General features: G+C 39.4%; 1 protein-coding gene across 1 annotated transcript in view; it reads right to left on the bottom strand.

Annotated features, from left to right (window-relative positions):
* The window catches only part of LOC122558721 (polycystic kidney disease protein 1-like 2), a 115,320-nt gene that overhangs the window by 23,938 nt on the left and 72,045 nt on the right, over positions 1-19,337 (bottom strand). The window contains exons 21-24 of the mRNA XM_043707514.1: positions 17,247-17,443; positions 12,929-13,112; positions 10,193-10,400; positions 2,204-2,442 (exon numbers count right to left, since the gene is read on the bottom strand). Of these exons, the coding sequence (XP_043563449.1) occupies positions 2,204-2,442; positions 10,193-10,400; positions 12,929-13,112; positions 17,247-17,443 (828 nt within the window). The remainder of the gene's footprint in view (positions 1-2,203; positions 2,443-10,192; positions 10,401-12,928; positions 13,113-17,246; positions 17,444-19,337) is intronic.

A 19,337-nucleotide genomic window follows, 5' to 3' on the forward strand; every position in this document is an offset into this window, starting at 1 on the left:
GTCTGTTCATCAACATGATGGTGGTCTATTTTTTTCACAAACAAAGCAATAAACGCAGCAGCACAAAAAACCTTCAAAAAAAGGCACAGCGGATGGAGAGAGATCAATATTAGAGAAATTAAATATCATTTGATTTGAAACAAAATTTCTTAAATTTGTTCAGTTGATTACTTAATTTGGAATTTTACATCTGAAACTAATAGTTACAAATTTTCGAAGTAAAAGAGACCAGTTTCCTTCTCTGCAGCATCACACCAATAGATTGTAATATTTTTTGAAACACACATGATACTTTCAGATCATCTGACATCTCTCGAATAAACAATTCAGAGATTACAATCTGATGAACATAGGTTGAGCCTAAATAACAACTCCTGTGATAATTGATCGGACATTATTTCTAAAATCTAGCTAAGCTACTATTGTAATTGTTTGCAAACATATAAATCAATGGCAGAATTTGCATTATAATGACATAATTCACATTTTAAAAGAGTGCTGTGTTGCTTACATGTGACAGCATTGTAATGTAAATGTTCTGTAATTGCTCAGAGCAGCAAAGATTCTCCTTTCAGAATATCACAGAAATACAGCATTGTTATGGTGCAGAAAGTGGCCTTGATGCACATTATGTCTGTCTGTATTTGATCTCCAAGTATTTTTGGTTTAGTCCTAATTTCCTACTTTTTCACTCTTAAATGCCTGAGGCTGTACATTCCACAACCTAGTGACTCGCCAATTGAAAAAGCTTTTCTTCATCTCTTATTTGTTTCTTTTGCAGAGCTCTATAACCCTATGTCCTCTGGTTCTCCATTCTGCAATCTAACCTCATTTATTGAAGTGGCTCAATCCTAGAACCATTCTAGTAAATTTGTTCTGTACTCTCTCCAATGCATTCACATCCTTTCTATAGTGTTGCATCCAGATTGTACACAATACTCCAGCTGAGATACAAACCAGTGTCCTGTGTAATAAAAGCAAAAGGTACTCGAGAAACTCAGCAAATTAGGCAGCATCTGTGGAGAGAGAAACAGAGTTAATGTTTTGATGAGTCCAGTATGACTCGCCGCCAGAATGGCACTCTTTAACACCAAAAACGAAGAGTCAAAGTTTCTTGTTAAAGTATGAAATGAAATGCAGAATGAAATGACACTGGGACCAGTGACAGCTTTGAGTAGTGTGGATCGATGTTGGTGAAGACAGTGTGTGCTTATGGCAGTACTTGGCAATGGGTGTGGATCTCTGGATGCAGTGGGAACAACTGTCTGAGGAGTTTTGCTTTGTTGCAGAGATATCTGTAATTTTGGGTGATTCCAAATGTGAAGGTTGGGACTTGAGTTGGAATCTGTGTGGGATAAGGCAGAGCTGAAGACAGTCACTGCGGAAGGCGATGTGGCTATGAAAATGAATTTTAGTACACTCCCTGAATAAGTTCCAGAGAAAATTCATTCTTATTGCAAATTAACTGTTTTCTCTCCCTGATATTGAGTTTCTCCAGCACTTTCTGGTTTTTATTTTAGATTTCTAGCATCTGCAGTATTTTTCTTTCATTGTAGTGTCCTATTAAATTCATGATGATGTCTCTACACTGTATTCTACACCACCATTAATGAAGCCGAGCATACTCTTTACTTTATTAACTGTTGTCTCTATCTATCTTGCCACCTTTAAAGGCATACACATTTACATCAAAGGGTCTCTCTGTTCCTCCACAACTTTAGAATAACCCCCATGCATTGCATGCTGTCTCCTCATGTCCTCTGTACTGAAATCTATCCCTTCACACTTCTCTGCACCTTAGCGTTAATGCTGGGAGGGTCTCCAAAGCGATCACCTTTCTCTGCTTTTAGTGCTTTCAGATTCCCTCAGTACCTATCTAGTAACCTGTCATACATCAAACATTGCCTGTCTCTGCCTCTTGCTGACATCTTTACTGAACATCAATCTCAGAATTGCAAAATGAGGAAAAGAAAACCTTTGCCCCTAAGTCATTGGACACATCAAATGTGGCACTGCGGCTTCGAATAAACATCCTTTCACAGCTTGTTTTCTGCACCTTGACACAATTTCTATTATTATAGTTAAAGCACTTAATATTGGTGGTGGACATATTTTTGGTTTCATTGACGTTATAGAGCTGCTGGTTGAGAGATCAGCAATAAAGGTCTATGCATTACCTTTACTGGCTGTAGAATAAACACACTTTGGAACAATGATGTTGCCATGGAGATTAACCACTTGATAGATTTGGATTTGCCGTAGGACAGCCCATACAATATAGTGAAGAAAGCAGATGTAGCACTTGTTACAATCACCAGAAACCAAGCAATATACACAAACCACCAGGGGAACCCATTGAAGCGCTGCTGTCTAGTCTTGTCCTGCTGGTGGTTAGGGTCAACAGAAACTCTATTCAAGTCCTTGGAGTCCGTCGTAGTATTTCTGTTTGAAAAATATTTTAATAAAAAGTTAGATTTCATTTTTATTTTCTTCAGTAATAAAAACACAGCAAATGTAAACAAAATCTCAGGGTACTGTACTTGATAAGTAGAATTTCTAGTATTCTGGTATCATTTTTATCTGAATGAAAAAATATCAGCTCAAATTTATTATAAGAAGATATATTACTTATGAATCAAAAGTAAAATCAGGTGTCCTAAAATAGAAAGATATTTCATTTTTATTTGAATAGGAAGCCATTCAGTCCCTACAGCTGAAATATATAACATTTGAAATCCTGTCCAACAAAGGGGGATACCTTCCTGGAAGGCATCTTGCACAGTCAATTTCAGTTTCTTTTGCAGAATAATTCTGCTGAGAAAGTGAATAGCCAGTATGTGTCATTCTCCAAACTTCTCCCTGTACCAGGGCCAGGGACCGAAATCAAAGCCTACAATGCTGCTCCCGGCCTAGCCTGGGGCCCCTGTTCAAGCACAGTGACAGTGACACAGCCACTGCCCTGACCCAAGGATTGCAGCCCATCCACCATCTGATCAGAGTGGGGGGGGCATCCTGACCCATGTACATTGGCTCTGACCCCTGACCTGAGCCCAACAATTCTACCCTGAGCTGTGCACAATTGTCCCACCCTCAACCTGAGCACTACAGGCCTGACATCTGACCTGAACATTGGCTGCACTTCTGACCTCTGACCTGAACACTCTGGTCCTGACCTCCAACCTAAACACTGACTCCACTCCTGATCTCTGACCTGAACAGTTTGGCCTCACTCCTGACCTGAACATTCCAGCCCAATTCCTGAACTGGGTACAGCAGTTCCCTTGGAACACTAGGCCCCAGTTCTTAGACCCAGACATACCCCCCTCCTCTGCCCGGGCTCTGCCTGTACCCTTGCAGATTGTTTTTACTCAAAGAATCATCTATTGTCCCTTCTAATGCCACAACTGAACCTACCTCCACTGCGCTTCCAACTGATTTAAAATATTCAGATGTGTGTGAGCTTATATGTGTTTAAATTTGAGCAACAAACCTGCCAGTCAGGGATTTAGATCAGAGGAGATCAACTCATCATGACTATTATGACATTGCCAAAAAGAGACACTCATTAGGATTGGGATAATAAGAAAACACCCCTAGAAAGGAAACATCAATTTATAAAAAAAGATACATTGTTAATTAACTTTCTTGTTATAACAGTTGGGAGATCAGAAGTCTTTCTTATAATTCATAATTCTCGACTTTCATTGAGGTCTGTAGCAGAGGTTCTTTCCCAATATGGAGCTCAACATCTGATTGGTTGAACTATATGACTTGGAATAAGATTTCCTCTATGTTGTTTTATAGGTATATTCTGTACTCAGGAAGATCTCTGTTAATTACCATCTCTCTGGATGATTATGCTTTCACTGTTTTCATCATGTTTCCATATGACCTTTCCACTATGTTGGTGGCTTCTAACATTATACCTTCTCTGTTAGATAGAGGCTTGTTGTTTTCTGTAAGATTTCTGTTTGCTTGAACTCTCTAATATTCCAGGATTTCACGCCACTGAAGTAATCTCTTTGCAGAATAGGAGCTTTCTACCTGTCAATGATTTGGATGTTGCTAGTCTACATTGTAATGGAATAACTTAGTCATTCAATAGTGTTGTTTTGAAAACTGCATTCTTTTTCAACAGTTGGCCTGACTCCTTATTCAGTTTCCCTGTTGGACTGAGGATATATTCGTGAACGCGTATAATATACAAATCTGCAAAATGTGTGAAATGTTCATTTGCAACCATGTATGCAATATTGGTATATTTAGTTGCATTCCTTATCTTGTAATCTACACACGATACATTTCTTGACAACCCCATGATGCAGTAAACTGAGGGTCTAACTCAATCTCTTCAATTAAGTTAACATCCTGTTGATTACAGTGATCGAGAGCCACATTAGAGTGTGCATCTGCTGGTGTTTGTGGTTAACCCTATACCAATACTTAAATGAATCTCATGAATCTCAACAGCAATCTTTGTATTCCAGGAGATATTCTTGTTCGTTCCTCTCAACAGGTAAGGAACTGTTAGAAGCTCAAGGGTTATTGATAAGGGGGTGGGGAAGGAGGACTGGTAACCATCATGCGATAATGGGATCACCTAAAACTGCCTGTGGACTGATCACACAGTCACATAATTAATCTGACTAGAAGTGTATGTAATCAATTAATAATTTGATTGGTTTGTAACAGCCAAAGTGGGCTGAACGAAAATTTATTAAAAAGTGTGGAGAAGTTCCTGGACTGTCCAGGGGCTCTCTCCCCACTGATGTAAAATGATAAACTCTAATACTTCAAGTTTACTAAGGGTTGAACCAAAAGCAGAAGTTGCTGGAAAAACTCAGCAGTTCTGGTAGCATCTGTGAAGACAAATCTTCACAGTGACCCTCCCTCAGAACCTGCTGAGCTTTTCCAGCAACTTCTGTTTTTGTTTCTGAACAAAAGCCACACTCTGCTCTTTCAGAACAGAAAATAAAGGTGCTTTGACTTTGTTAAGAAAAATGACCTTATTACTCTGGGGAAAAGTAAAAACAAATAAACAAACAAAAAATGGCTTTCCCTTGATTCCAACCCCACCAGCCTCTTTTGGATTGGAATCACAGGGGGCCAAAGTAAAAATAAACTCAAGCAAAATCAAAGAAAACAAATAAATAAACACACAAATGAACAACTAAATAAATAAATAAATCTCCTCTACTCCATCCCCATCGAACACTCCTGGGACTGGGGCAACAATGTTTAAAGTCCAGAGAAAGGTCCACTTCTCACTTCAACTAAACATAAAATTCCTCTTTTACCAATCCCCATCAAGCACATCTGGGACAGGGACAGTAGAGGGCTAAAATAAAGGCCCCCTTGGGAATCCAAAATTGAAACAAAGGGCAAATAAAATAGCCCCCTTCCTGGGTCACCAGTGGTTTATCTCTATAATCACTTTCAGACAATTATCTAGTCTGAGAACTTTTCGCAAGCATAATGTGACTTTCTATGATTGTGTCGATTGTCCACAGTACTTGATAATGCTTGAGTCACATAATAAACTGATCATTGACAACCATCTGTATGTTCTTGAGAAAAGGAATATTCCGAAGCATGTAGCTGAGGTATTTATTGAAATAATGGTCAGTAATGAAGGATTATAATGTTTGATGCTCAGATATCTGGAATTATAATATGCATTCCAAGATCATGCTTGTGGTTTCGTGAAGAGGTCTGTGACTGGCAAAAAATTAGGTAGACATTTTGCCAACCATTGTAAAAAACTGTTGAAAATATTAGACCTAAACAAGAGTTGGGAATTCACTACAGCTGTTTTGCAGATCTGCAATTATGTCCCTGCTGCTGAAAATATTCCCTAAGAAATATTTTCAAAATTTCATACTTTTCAATAAGAATCAAGCCTTTTTCCTGTTAATGATTCAAAGCCTTTCTACAGCTCAGATTAAGATAGTTGAACAAAGTCTGCACAAGCACAAATAATACTGTTAAATTTAGGACCTGGAACCATGCCAGAACATGCCCTGATTGGTTTCATGACAAGAGAAATAACTCCCATTCTTGTTATATCTTCTGTTCAAGTTTAACTTGATTCATTAGTGAATGTGGTATTTTTCTAGGCATGAAAACACATATAGCTTAGCAGCCTTTCTCAAAATAACACTATATTTAAACTTTGAGATGCTTTGAACAATTTGGAAGTCCTTTTAAGAGTGACTCCTGGGCTCTTAGAACATAGAACATTACAGTGCAGTACAGGCCCTTTGGTCCTCGATGTTGCACCAACCTGTGAAATCAATCTGAAGCCCATCTAACCTACACTATTGCATGCTTATCCAAATGCCTATCAAATGACCGATTAAATGCCCTTAAAGTTGACGAGTCTACTACTATTGCAGGCAGTGCATTCCACGTCCATAACACTCTCTGAGTAAAATTACTACCTCTGATATTTGTCCTATATCTATCACCCCTCAATTTAAAGTATGTCCCCTTGTGCTAGCCATTGCCATCCGAGGAAAACGGCTCTTCCTGTCCAATCTATCTAACCCTCTGATTATCTTATATGTCTCAATTAAGTCACCGCTCACTCTTCTTCTCTCTAACGAAAACAGCCTCAAGTCCCTCAGCCTTTCCTCATAAGACCTTCCTTCCATACCATGTAACATCCTAATAAATCTCCTCTGAACCCTTTCCGAAGCTTCTACATCTTTCCTAGAATGTGGTGACCAGAACTGTACACAATACTCCAAGTGCGGCTGCACTAGAGTTTTGTACAGCTGCAGCATGTCCTCATGGTTCTGAAACTCGATCCCGCTACCAATAAAAGTTAACACACCATATGCCTTCTTAACAACCCTATCAACCTGGGTGGCAACTTTCAAGGATCTATGTTCATGGACACCGAGATCTCTCTGTCCATCTGCATTAACAAGAATGTTACTATTAGCCCAGTATTCTGCATTTCTGTTACTCCTTCCAAAGCAAATCAGCTCACACTTTTCCACATTAAACTCCATTTGCCACCTCTCATTCCAGCTCTGCAGCTTATCTATGTCCCTCTGTAACGTACAACATCCTTCATCGCTATCCACAACTCTACCGACCTTAGAGTCATCTGCAAATTTACTAACCTATCCTTCTAGGTCACTTATAAAAATGACAAACAACAGTGGACCCAAAACACATCCTTGCAGTACACCACTAGTAACTGAACTCCAGGATGAATGTTTCCCATCAACCACCATCGTCTGTCTTCTTTCAGCTGGCCAATGTCTGATACTGCCAAACTGCTATATCACCTTCAATCCCTTGCCTCTGTATTTTGTGCAATAGCCTACCATGTGGAACATTATCAAATGTCTTACCGAAATCCATATATACCACATTAACTGCTTTACCTTTATCCACCTGCTTGGTCACCTTCTCAAAGAACTCAATAAGGTTTGTGAGGCATGACCTACCCATCACAAAACCATGTTGACTATCCCTAATCAACTTATTCCTTTCCAGATGATTATAAATCCTATCTCTTATAACCCTTTCTAACACTTTTCCCACAACTGAAGTAAGGTTCACTGGTCTATAATTACCAGGTTGTCTCTACTTCCCTCTTGAACAAGGGGACAACATTTGCTATCCTCCAGTCTTCTGGTACTATTTCTGTAATCAATGACGACATAAAGATCAAAGCTAAAGGCTCGACAATCTCCTCCCTGGCTTGTTGTTAAATGTCTTCCACCTTTCATGATAAAAATTAAAATCCATACAAGCTTTGCTGCTTAAACGAGAAATTATTTGATTGTGCAACATGTACAATATTGTCAGTATCAGTTTTCCCCTGTAGTGGAGTGTTGCTTGCAGCATTCTTTTGACTTTCAATTCCGTTCCCCCTGGATTGTATAACTGGATTTTTGTTGTTTGCAAGCCATTGCCATGAAGATTACTGCCTTTTCAACATTGACCCTCACCTGAGGTATGGTGACCCTTAGGTTAAGTTCACCATCAGTTGTCCCTCTCTTTTGAGAGAGCAGACCTGTGGTTCTCTGGGACTATGGCAACTTTACCTTATTGACAACCAGGATGTTCTCTCAGATAATGCTGCTTACACTAAGATGCCCATTAATGTATATGTCTGTGTTCCAGAATGCCAAATTAATATCACTGACTGCTTCAAAGGAGTCCTTTGTTTTGTCTTCAGATGAAGTTGTTTAATGCTATTGATAGCTATGTGTGCAAATAATTTTCCTTTAGGACTTTAAAATGTAAATGTTTTACTTTGACACATCTTTCCAAAGTTCCCAACTTTCTCACAGTGAAGGCATTCTGTTTTGTTTGCAAGACGTTGTTGGTACCTGTGAGGTTTTTTGGTGCCATAGCTTTGGAAAGTTTCAATGACACTTTGTATAATCCCTCCTTCTTTAGCTGAGTTTCTCTTACTGCCTTATGTTTAAACAACTGCATAGACACTGTCGATCTCCACCACCAAGAACTTTCTTCCCCTCTGAGGATTACTCCATTCTACTTCTAAGCCTTTACTTGTCTCACCAAGTGTATGTCTTTCTGAAGGTGAGATCTCTTTCAGACTGCAATAAATCTGACAGTTATTCATCAGCAAAATTACAACAATGAGGATTCTGATTAATTCTGTTTTCAAATATCTGTATTCATAACTTTCAAGTAGACCATAATCATATACTGATTCACTTGGATTCTGGATTTGATCAAATCTATCTCTTTCCAAACTTTTGTTGGTTCTGGGGTTAAAATGACTATCAAACCTTTTTAAAACTTCATCAATATGATAATAAACATGTTGATATATTTCAATACTTCCTTATCTGATGATCATATAATCTGTTGTGCCTCCAAGATTAAAGAAGCATATTAATTCCTTTAGATTTTCAGCCTAATTTTGATGCAGTTCTATATTCTACATCAGATCAATCTTCCATCTCCATTTTACTGAACATTTTCATGGCTCCTCAGGCTTCATTTTCTCACTTCAGCCTCAGGTTTCCAACATGGAGTTCTGAATCAGAGCTGCAGGAAGTTGTCCATTCAACATGATGATTTTGGGCTATTTGGTAAGCTTTTTCTAAAAGATTCTAAAGGTTTTCTCATCTAATTCTTAATCTCTGTTCAACTCTCTAGCTCAAATCAGGAACTGACGCTGTTCACAAGACAATTGCCTCTTGCAATGCAGCCTGAGCACCCCGGTAAGTAAAGCTTCTTGGTTTCTGGGGTTCACCTCTTTTACAAATCTGCTCTGCAGTTTTCAGTTTGCTAATGCATCTCTCTTCAGATCTGAAGTTGAATGTTTTTTTAAAGCCAATTTTTGATTTTTTTTCTCTGGTTTCTTCCCTGCAGCTTCCACCTTCCACTGGCAGCTACCATACGTAAGGGTTGAAATTAGGCCCTAGCGAGTAGAGTTTACAGAGTCTTCTGTATGTTAACAGAAATGAGGTTATTGCATTCTTGTAAATTATGCATAACCTCACAATAATACATCTGAACCCGTACAATTCTATGTAAGGTCTCCTATCTATATTATCACTAATATCATCCCAGTGAGTTGAATTACTCAGATACTTCCTGACGTGAACTTTTCAACAGTCCTTTCAGACCCTTATACAAAATATGGTTTCTTGCATCCTAATCGTAATGAGTTCAAAATGAAAATCTTTGACTTTGAGTTTCTATTTTTAAGCAATGTTTAGGCTCTGTCCTACAGAGTAATTATTTTAATATTTTTTTTGCAGTGATGTGATTTAATGGCTACAAGAAATCAAATATTAACTATGATGCTCTTTGTTACACACTGAGAGGGTATCTATCAATTGACAGTCTTTGTAATTTTACATCTATTATCTTGAACGGATACTTCAGTATGTAGACATAGACTACATACCAAGAACTGCTGCAGAAAAGTTACTGATAAAGTATTAATTATGTCATTGGTCAATGCTGCAGTACAAACTTTCTAATTATGGCATTAAACACAATGACCGTCGCATCTTACATTTATCTAGTATGAATTTAAGATGTAAATCTTGCTGCACTTCTAAAGCTTAACAATTCTTAGGGTTCCAAATGTAAAGATGCACACATTATATTAAAGCTAGATTTTCAATTGCAAGTACAATCATCACTGAATATCAAGTTAACAGCATAATAACATCTTGGCTACCTGTACCTTTCATAAATTGTATCGTTGAACTGAGAGGAACTCCGCAAGAAGCACATCATTTTCTGCACCTGATCGACAGCATGTATTTGACTGTAGGGGTTCTGGAATGTGCTAATACCCATCTGATTTAAATTTTCCTCCAGTTGTTCCAGTAACATGTATAGGCGGTGTTGCTGCTGCTTAAGCTTCTGACTCCTCAAACCTGGGGGATTCTCTGACAGAATAAATTAAAAATACTCATTTTTTTTGTTCTACAGAATATTTTGATCTGACATTGCTCTTGACATCAGAGACTAAATGGTGTACGTTGAAGCATCCTTGAGCCAGGCCTTAACTAAGGTCTCTCTCTCTCAACAGTCACACATAAATAAGGTTTGCATCTTCTGAGGGGTGACAAATATTCCACTTGAAAGTTTCTCCCAGTTGATACTGCTCCACCTCCCATCCCGAATCTTCAAACTCTGCCTGTACCATGTGTCCTTCAGAGAGCCGCAGCAAAGGAGATGAGAGTGGGCAGGAAAGGAGGATATGGCCAACACTAGCTGCTGTACAGCAAACTTAAATGTTCAGTTTGAGTATTCTTGAATGGTGAGTGGATGAGTGAGTGAATGTGTGGGATCAGTGGTTAAGGTGAGCAAGTAGGTGTTGTGGCATGTGGATGGTGTACCAGGTGCCAGGTGAGATGGCAAATAGATGGGGAGTAGTTGAATAAGGCAGCAGGTGGGTGAGGTGGCAGATGAGTGTGGTGATAAGTGGGTGGGTGAGAGGGTAGGAGGTGGAGTGACAGCTAGTTGAGGTAGCGGATGGGTATGTACTTGGTTATTAGATGGTATGTGGGTTAAATGGTAGGTCAGTGAGGTAATATTCCAGCCTGGTGGAGTAGTCGGGCTGGATCTGGATGGACCAGAGGTGATCAGGTGGTCAGAGTTAGTTGGATGGTAGTCAGGCAGGGCTCTGTCAAGGATTAGCTGAGTCAGGTCAGGGTGGGTGGAGGGAAGTTAGTTGGATGGTGGGTGAAGTTGTAGTCAGGAGGCTGGAAGTTAGTCCTGGGGTTGTTGTGTGCTTGAGGGTTGGGCGGGTGGGGGTGTTGTGTCAGGGGTCAGCATGAACAATTTGGGTCAAGATTAGAGTGGTGCTGGAAAAGCACAGCAGGTCAATCAGCATCCGAGGAGCAGGAAAATCGGCGTTTCAGGTAAAAACCCTTCATCAGGAATGAGGCTGGGAACCTCGGGGGTAGAGAGATAAATGGGAGGTGGTGGGGCTGGGGAAGGTAGCTGAGAGTGCAATAGGGGGATGGAGGTGGGGGTAAAGGTGATAGATTGGAGAGGAGAGTAGAGCGGATAGGTGGGAAGGAAGATGACAGGTAGGACCAGTCATGAGAACGGTGCCGAGCTGGAAGGTTGGAACTGAGGTATGGTGGGGGGAGGGAAATGAGGAAACTGATGAAATCTACATTGATACCATGGGGCTGGAGGATCCCAAGGCAGAAGATGAGGCGTTCTTCCTCCAGGTATTGGGTGGTGAGAGAGCGATGGTGGAGGAGGCCCAGGACCTGCATGTCCTCGGCAGAGTGGGAGGGGGAGTTGAAATGTTGGGTCACGGGGCGGTGGGGTTGATTAATGCGGGTGTCCCAAGAGATGTTCTCTGAAGCACTCTACGAGTAGGTATCCTGTCTCCCCAATGTAGAGGAGACTGCATTGGGAGCAATGGATACAGTAAATGACGTGTGGAAGTGCAGGTGTAACTTTGATGGATGTGGAAGGCTCCTTTGGGCCCTTGGACGGAAATGAGGGGGGAGATGTGGGCACAGGTTTTGCAATTCCTGCAGAGGCAGGGAAAGGTCCCAGGAGGAAAGGGTGAGTTGTTCGGGGGCGTGGACCTGACCAGATAGTTGTGGAGGGAACGGTCTTTACAGAAAGCGGATAGGGGTGGAGAGGTAAATATATCTCTGGTGGTGGGGTACATTTCTAAGTGGCGGAAATGGTGGAGGATGTTGCGACGTATGTGGAGGTTGGTGGAGTGGAAGGTGAGGACCAGGGGGGGTTCTGTCCTTGTTGCGGTTGGAGGGGTGAGATTGAAAGGTCCCAAGGTAGAAGATGAGACGTTGTTCCTCCAGGCGCAGATGGTAAGGGAGTAGCGATGGAGGAGGCCCAGGACCTGCATGTCCTTGGCAGAGTGGGAGGGAGTGTTGAAATGTTCAGCCACAGCACGGGAAGTGAAAAGTTTGGGGATCAGTTGTGTAATTACATAGGTGTGAGGTTATAAGCTAACATTTCCTTGGGGGACTAGGTAAATATGTGTATCAAACCAGAGGGAAGACTTGAAACAGTCACCGAAGATCACAGAGACCAAGGACATTGCCCATCAGAATTTTAAACTCCCTGGACGATCCCCCTGAATGTCAGGGTGTTGGAGTTTCCACAGGATTCCGACAGTTACTGCCATCTGACAATCCAGAAACCAAATCATTTCGGTCAAAGGATATTAATGAAACAAAGTATGATCTTGCCACTCAGGGAAATATTTCAACTTGACATTCCACTCCTTAGGTAAAGCACTGTGCAATATTCAATTCTAATAAATCAGTCTCATTCAACTTAGCTTGAATTTTGATTTTCAGGTGAGTTCATCTGACTATTATTCTTAAATAATGTCCTAACATCTGAGTAAATCATTAGCTCATGTACAACCAACCATGATATCAGTCACATAATGTTCTTTGAAGCAAGTTAATGTCTTTACCCTCTGTATTAACTGTTGTATTTATATTTTCAATCATATTGTGTTGCTCCACGCTAATGTGAATAAAATTGGCCAATAGAGCTAAAGTTTGATTGATATCACTGGTATTATTCACTTCTTCTTCAAGTGTGGGTACTCCATCCGACAGTGACCTGGAAATAAAGCTGATCATCTTCTTAATATCCTAGATGTAAAGGAAGGAACAAAACTGCATTTAATGCTCCAAACAACATAGCAATGGAGAATTCCCTTCAGTACTTCAGTACAGGTCGGTGGAGCACATGGTGGAAAACCATTCTGTAAGGGTTCTTGATCCCAATGGCATCCCTATACCTATTAGGATAAACAGGGTGGGGAGACAATCAAGCAATCCCCACTGTTGAGACATGATTCCGTTCATCCACTGTCCTCCATTGGCTAGGGTTGGCATGGTTGCTCAGTGTTTAACACCGCTCCCTTATTGCACCAGGCACCTGGGTGTTACAGAGGAAAGAGTAGAGGAGTGGGTTCTGGGTGGGATGCTCGTCAGGGAGTCAGTGTAGACTGGATGGGCTGAATGGCCTGCTTCTGCACTGTAGGAATTCTATGATTAGTTCTCTGGTTCAAACATAAAAGAAGAAAGTATCATCTTTGTAGGAATTAATTAGATAGTTTTGACAAACATGTCATTCCTTTTCAGAGGCTCTGTTTTAGATGCAGTTATATAAACTAACAATGTGTCAGAGTTTTGTACAAGGAGCTTGCTGGTGATCAAAAGGCAAGCAATGCTAACTGTTCTCACGCAGCCATTCAAAGCAGACAATGCATGATGAGAAGAAATCTGAGCTAAAGCATAATAACTAGAGTTTAGGGTATAGTTTGAATATTGTTTGAAGTTTTGCAATTATTTTATCTCAGATCTTCCAAATATGTTTAAGTTATTGTACTGTGGCCTGAAAAATAGTCATTTTTTTCAATAAAACAGACAAATCTGCAGTATAATCAACTCAAAGCCCAATTTTCCAGTTGGAAGGGAGAAATGGGAAGCAGTTTTGATTTGGTGTATCAGATTAACTCTCATTGCTAACTGGATATAATTGCTATTTTACCACACAGGGAGTAGGGAAGGGGAGTTATTGCCAAAGGCCTGAGTCAGTTGTTCAATTAACTGTCACGGATACATGAACTGAGGTGAGTCAATGAAACAAAGACACACTATGTTGTGACTCACTTCAGTAACTATCATTGCAGCTACCATTTCCACATTAATGTTAAGAGTTAAAAATTTCCTGCATTTTGATGGGTAGCCAGACTCCAGGACAGGGAATAGGCTGATAATACATTTTTAAAATCAGTGAATTTTTATTAATGGGATTGGGCTCTTCTATAATGCTGAATCTCTTCAATGCCACTCCAAACTGTAGCTTCTCACATAGGCTGAGAGCAAACTCTCTCCCCTCAGCAGCTAAGATTTACCTGCCTCATTGCAAATTAGAATATTTAACAAATGAATTCTTAATGACCCCAAAACAATGTCAACTACCTGAATACTAATATTGGGCCCATTGTATTGTGAAATAAGGTGTCTGATTTATGCACATTATATATTTATAACATTTATTTCGGATTTCTGAATTTGAACTCGTGACATACGTGGATATTCTGTATGTCTAATGGGATTTAATGATTATCTTCTATACATTGTAATGCTGCTATGGCTTTAAGAGGTGTATTATGTCCTTTTTTTTTGTGAAGAGAGGTTGAGACTGAGGTGCTAACAGTCTGCTGAAAACCATTAAGGTAAACAACACATGAGACCTTTGGGTATTTTTTAATGTTGGAACAATAGAAGCAGCATGAAGGGGTGAGGTCAGGTTCCCACATAACCAGGGTGCTTAGTTTCAGCTTTTCATAATTGCTTTTGTCTTGAAGCTGGAAGCTGTGGAAGTTTTATTCCTCTGTCTGTTACAGTTAAAAGCTGGGGTTCTCTTCCCACTGTTGGAATTGCACGCAAAACAAACTATTTTACTGAATTTGCCTTTGCCAGGGTGTGTTTATGAGATATTACTATATTGGAATAGTTAATTAATAGTAGTTAATATACTATTTTGTTAAGCATTTAGTTAAAGTTAAGCCAATTCTTTTATTTTTATTTTGTTTGTATTTTAACTGTAACACAAAAATAAAGTTTGCTTTGCTTAAAATTGAATATTTGACAAATCGAATTGCATCTGGAACACAATACCTTACACTTACCTTTAAAATAAGAAAAAGTTAGAGTCTAGACTAACTTCTTAATATATTTTGAGGGGCTTGGTCTGGTCCATAACAATATTTGTAGCCATGGTAATTATTTTCAAGCATAGTATTATAAGAGAGACCTTTCCCTATACTCCTGAAAATCTCTCCAGATAATTATTGAATTCCCTTTTGATAACCATGATTGGGTCTGTCTTAAGCATCGGATTCAGATCCTAACTACTTGTTGCATTAAAAGTTTCCATCATGTTGCTTCTGGTTTTAAAATGTTTGCTATTAATTAAAAAAAACAGCCTGGCATTGACAATTAGCTTTGACAAGTATGAAGCTTCATCTTTTTATCCCTCATTTTATTTTCATTTCTGTATTTGATTTGACATTGAAGTCACTATTCTGACACCTTCTGGTTCAGAACCAGCATTGTTCCTTATCAATTCTTCAATCTAGTTGACTAAAGTGATACATTGATTTTTTTTTTCCTTGTTTGCACGGTTACCAGATGCTCTGTAGAGGGTAATGTGCGTTTTGGATAATTGGCTGATAGACACGTGCACACTAAGAGTCTGCATGAAGTGTACAGGCGAGTTGAAGTTCCCCTCTGAATACAACATTCAACTCATTAATATTTGAAAGAATATATGTACGTACTTTGGGAAAACCTTTAAAACATTCCACATTGAAAGTTGAGACTTTCATTGTTATATGGGAAAGGGCCAGAAGCAAATGATAATTCAAATATTATTGTTATTAAAAAGCTCAAGAATGTATATAGAGGATTCAAGTATTTACATTTCCTAATTCAGGGATGTATTACACTCCTTTGGAGCAGGAGGGACTTAAAGCCAGGCCTTCTGGCTCAGTAATAGGGACACTAGCACTTCACCACAATAGCCTTTATAATTTTATCATATTTTGAATTCAAATTTTACGTCGTGGTGGGATTAGAATTTGTTTCACCAAAGATTCTTTTGGGGGCCAATGGATTACTGGTCCAGCAACGGTAATTTGTGAAATCATCTCCAGAAGATCCCTTATTACGCATATTTTCTAATCTACCAGTTGCAAGATGCTGTTACACACCCATGGGGGGGAGGGCGATACAAACCCAGGCCTCCTTTCCAAGTAGTAGGAACACTACTACTGTGCCACAAGAGCCCTAAGAATTCAAGCATCTTTTTTTTTATATCTAGAAGTGCTATCCTACACAACCAAATGTCTTCTCCATCATTGAAGTACCTGCAGCAATTTATGCCTACTAATCACCAAATGGTTCCATCATCTGTTTAGAAAGTAAATTAGGTTAATCTCCTTGTTAGTTTCAATACAAATGTGATTGTTTCAATAGTTTGGAAACATAGGCTCACAGAAACTCCCTCCTGTAGATTACAAACATTAGGTTTTCAGCTGATTACTTGATTACTAGTGTCTGCATTTTATTAAGTAGACACTGATTATGAAAAAGTGATCTGTATTAATATTTTTGGCATATGCCAATATATATTTTATGGGCTCTTATGGTTTAGTAGTCCCTATCTCAGAAGAGCCGAGTTCAAGTCCCACCTACTCCAAAGATGTGTAATAACATCCCTGGACAGGTTGGTTGGAAATATATCTATATTAACATGTGGAAACTGTACTTCTTTTATATAAGAATAATGAAGTGACAGCTGTGCTCTTCAATCACCAATACAGGCCTGATTCCCCAAGGCATTCATTTCTAAAAATGGTCAGACAGAGGAAACAATATAAATCATATTGGAGGAAGTATAATTGAAATATTTGATAACATTTCTTTCGGATTTTTCCTGGATAACTGGCATGGATTCAGCCAATAAACAGACTATCACTGAACTATGAAAAGCTATCTCTTAACAATTGCATATTGTGTTAGTATTAAGAATTATGATTGGATCTTGATTTTCTGAAATCTACTCAATGATTAAAAATGCTCCGTAATTCTGTAAATGATATATGCATTGCACATCAATAATGTAATTAAATGTCTACATTTTTGACCATGGCTTATTTATATAAGAAAATACAAAATTTCTTCTCAAGGAATATAAAAGCTGCTGCTGACCTGTACTAGAGACTCTGGATTGTGAGCATGCAAGGTGGATGCTGACTTCTGAATACTTGCATTTTCCAGTATGTTTGTCTTATTTGGTTGATGGCGAATGGACCTGAATATCTGCACAATTCCCAGATTGATAGGGAACATGATCAATGCACTCTCAATTCCAATCATCAACTCCTGTATAAAAGAACTGAAATTTCCTGGAGTAAAGCATGAATTAAATTAGTTCACAGGAATAAATGAATTGTTTAATTAATGAACTGTTCAAATTCATATTTATAAATACAATTCTTTAATTGAGAAATAACAATTATTAGTCAGATAATAGCCCTATATTTTCAAAATGCAGACAGCAATGTGGCCTTTAATAGGTTACATTTGATTAAAACATCCTCCTTGCTTCTCCACTGAAGCATGGTGTGCTACTTATTTTTGTGGGTTCTCTCAAATCCAAAGTGATCTAGCCTGGCTAAGGAATCCACCTTTCTGGTCTACCTAAGAGTCTTGTTGAGTAAACAATTATTTAATTACTGCAAGTATTTGCAAGTTCCATGAACATGAGCTACCTTAATACAAAAACTGTTAGGAGCACATTAGCCAAGGCCTATCTCGAATAAACTGTTCTTTGACCAAGTTCCAATGGCAGCCATCACAGTGAGGATTACTTACTGTTCTCAACTGAGTACTAATGTTTCAGACCCATATGAAACATTAGATTAGATTACTTACAGTGTGAAAACAGGCCCTTCGGCCCAACAAGTCCACACCGACCCGAAGAAGTGCAACCTACCCAGACCCATTCCCCAACATTTATCCCTTCATCTAACACTACAGGCAATTTAACATGGCCAATTCACCTAACCTGCACATTTTAGGACTGTGGGAGGAAACCGGAGCACCCGGAGGAAACCCACGCAGACACAGGGAGAATGCGCAAACTCCACAGTCAGTCGCCTGAGGTGGGAATTGAACCTGGGTCTCTGGTGCTGTGAGGCAGCAGTGCTAACTACTGTGCCACCGTGCTGCCCTGAAACATATTTTCTGAACCATATTTTCTCCTAATTATTACATTATTATACATTTATCTATAAATTTACATTTACACTGCCCAATCTCCTTTACAAATTCAGACCATCGGGAGTTTCACTCTTCTCCTCAAAAACATTCTCTTCAGACTCAAAAGAATGATAGTTTGGTGGTTAGAAGTCAGTTGACTTGGACTATTTTCCTGATGGTCTGAGGTCTGCAGTTCTCCTTTGTTCCCAGTTTTACCATTCGTTTCATCCTAATACATAACAGGGAAGCCTTGATGTAGAGTTAGCAGTGTTGGACTGGGGTGGACAAAGTTAAAAATCACACAACACCAGGTTATAGTCCAACAGGTTTATTTGGAAGCATAAGTGCTCCGAAACCTTGTACTTCCAAAAAACCCTGTTGCATTATAACCTGGTGTTGTGTGATTTTTAACACAATAGGGAAGGCAATAACCCAGCAGTATTATCACTAAACTATTAATTCAGGGACCCTGATAATGTTCTGGGGACCCAGGTTTGAATCTTGCCATTGCAAATGGTGAAATTTAAATTCAATGCTTTTGTGTTTTAAATAAATCTGGAAGTAAAAGTCCACTTTTGACCATGAAACTATGGTCAATTATTGGGGGAAAATTCATGTGGTTCACTAAGGATGAAAGCTGCTGTCCTTATGTGGTCTGGTCTGGCCTGGTTGTGAATCCAGACCCACAGCTCTGTGATTGACTCTAACCAATAAATGCTGGCCTAGCCAGTGACCACCACATCCACTGAATGAATGAAAATAAATAAAATAATTTGTGGTTGGCTCAACCAATGTGGCTCCTTAATGTGGTCCTTTCGGCAATGGATAATGTGTAACATATATAATTTACATCTCCACGAATGATCACATAGAGTCATAGAGTCATAGAGATGTACAGCATGGAAACAGACCCTTCGGTCAACCTGTCCATGCCAACCAGATATCCCAAACCAATCTAGTCCCACCTGCCAGCACCCGGCCCATATCCCTCCAAACCCTTCCTATTCATATACCCATCCAAATGCCTCTTAAATGTTG

Source organism: Chiloscyllium plagiosum, chromosome 17, assembly GCF_004010195.1.
Source record: "Chiloscyllium plagiosum isolate BGI_BamShark_2017 chromosome 17, ASM401019v2, whole genome shotgun sequence".
Classification (NCBI taxonomy): Eukaryota; Metazoa; Chordata; class Chondrichthyes; order Orectolobiformes; family Hemiscylliidae; genus Chiloscyllium; species Chiloscyllium plagiosum.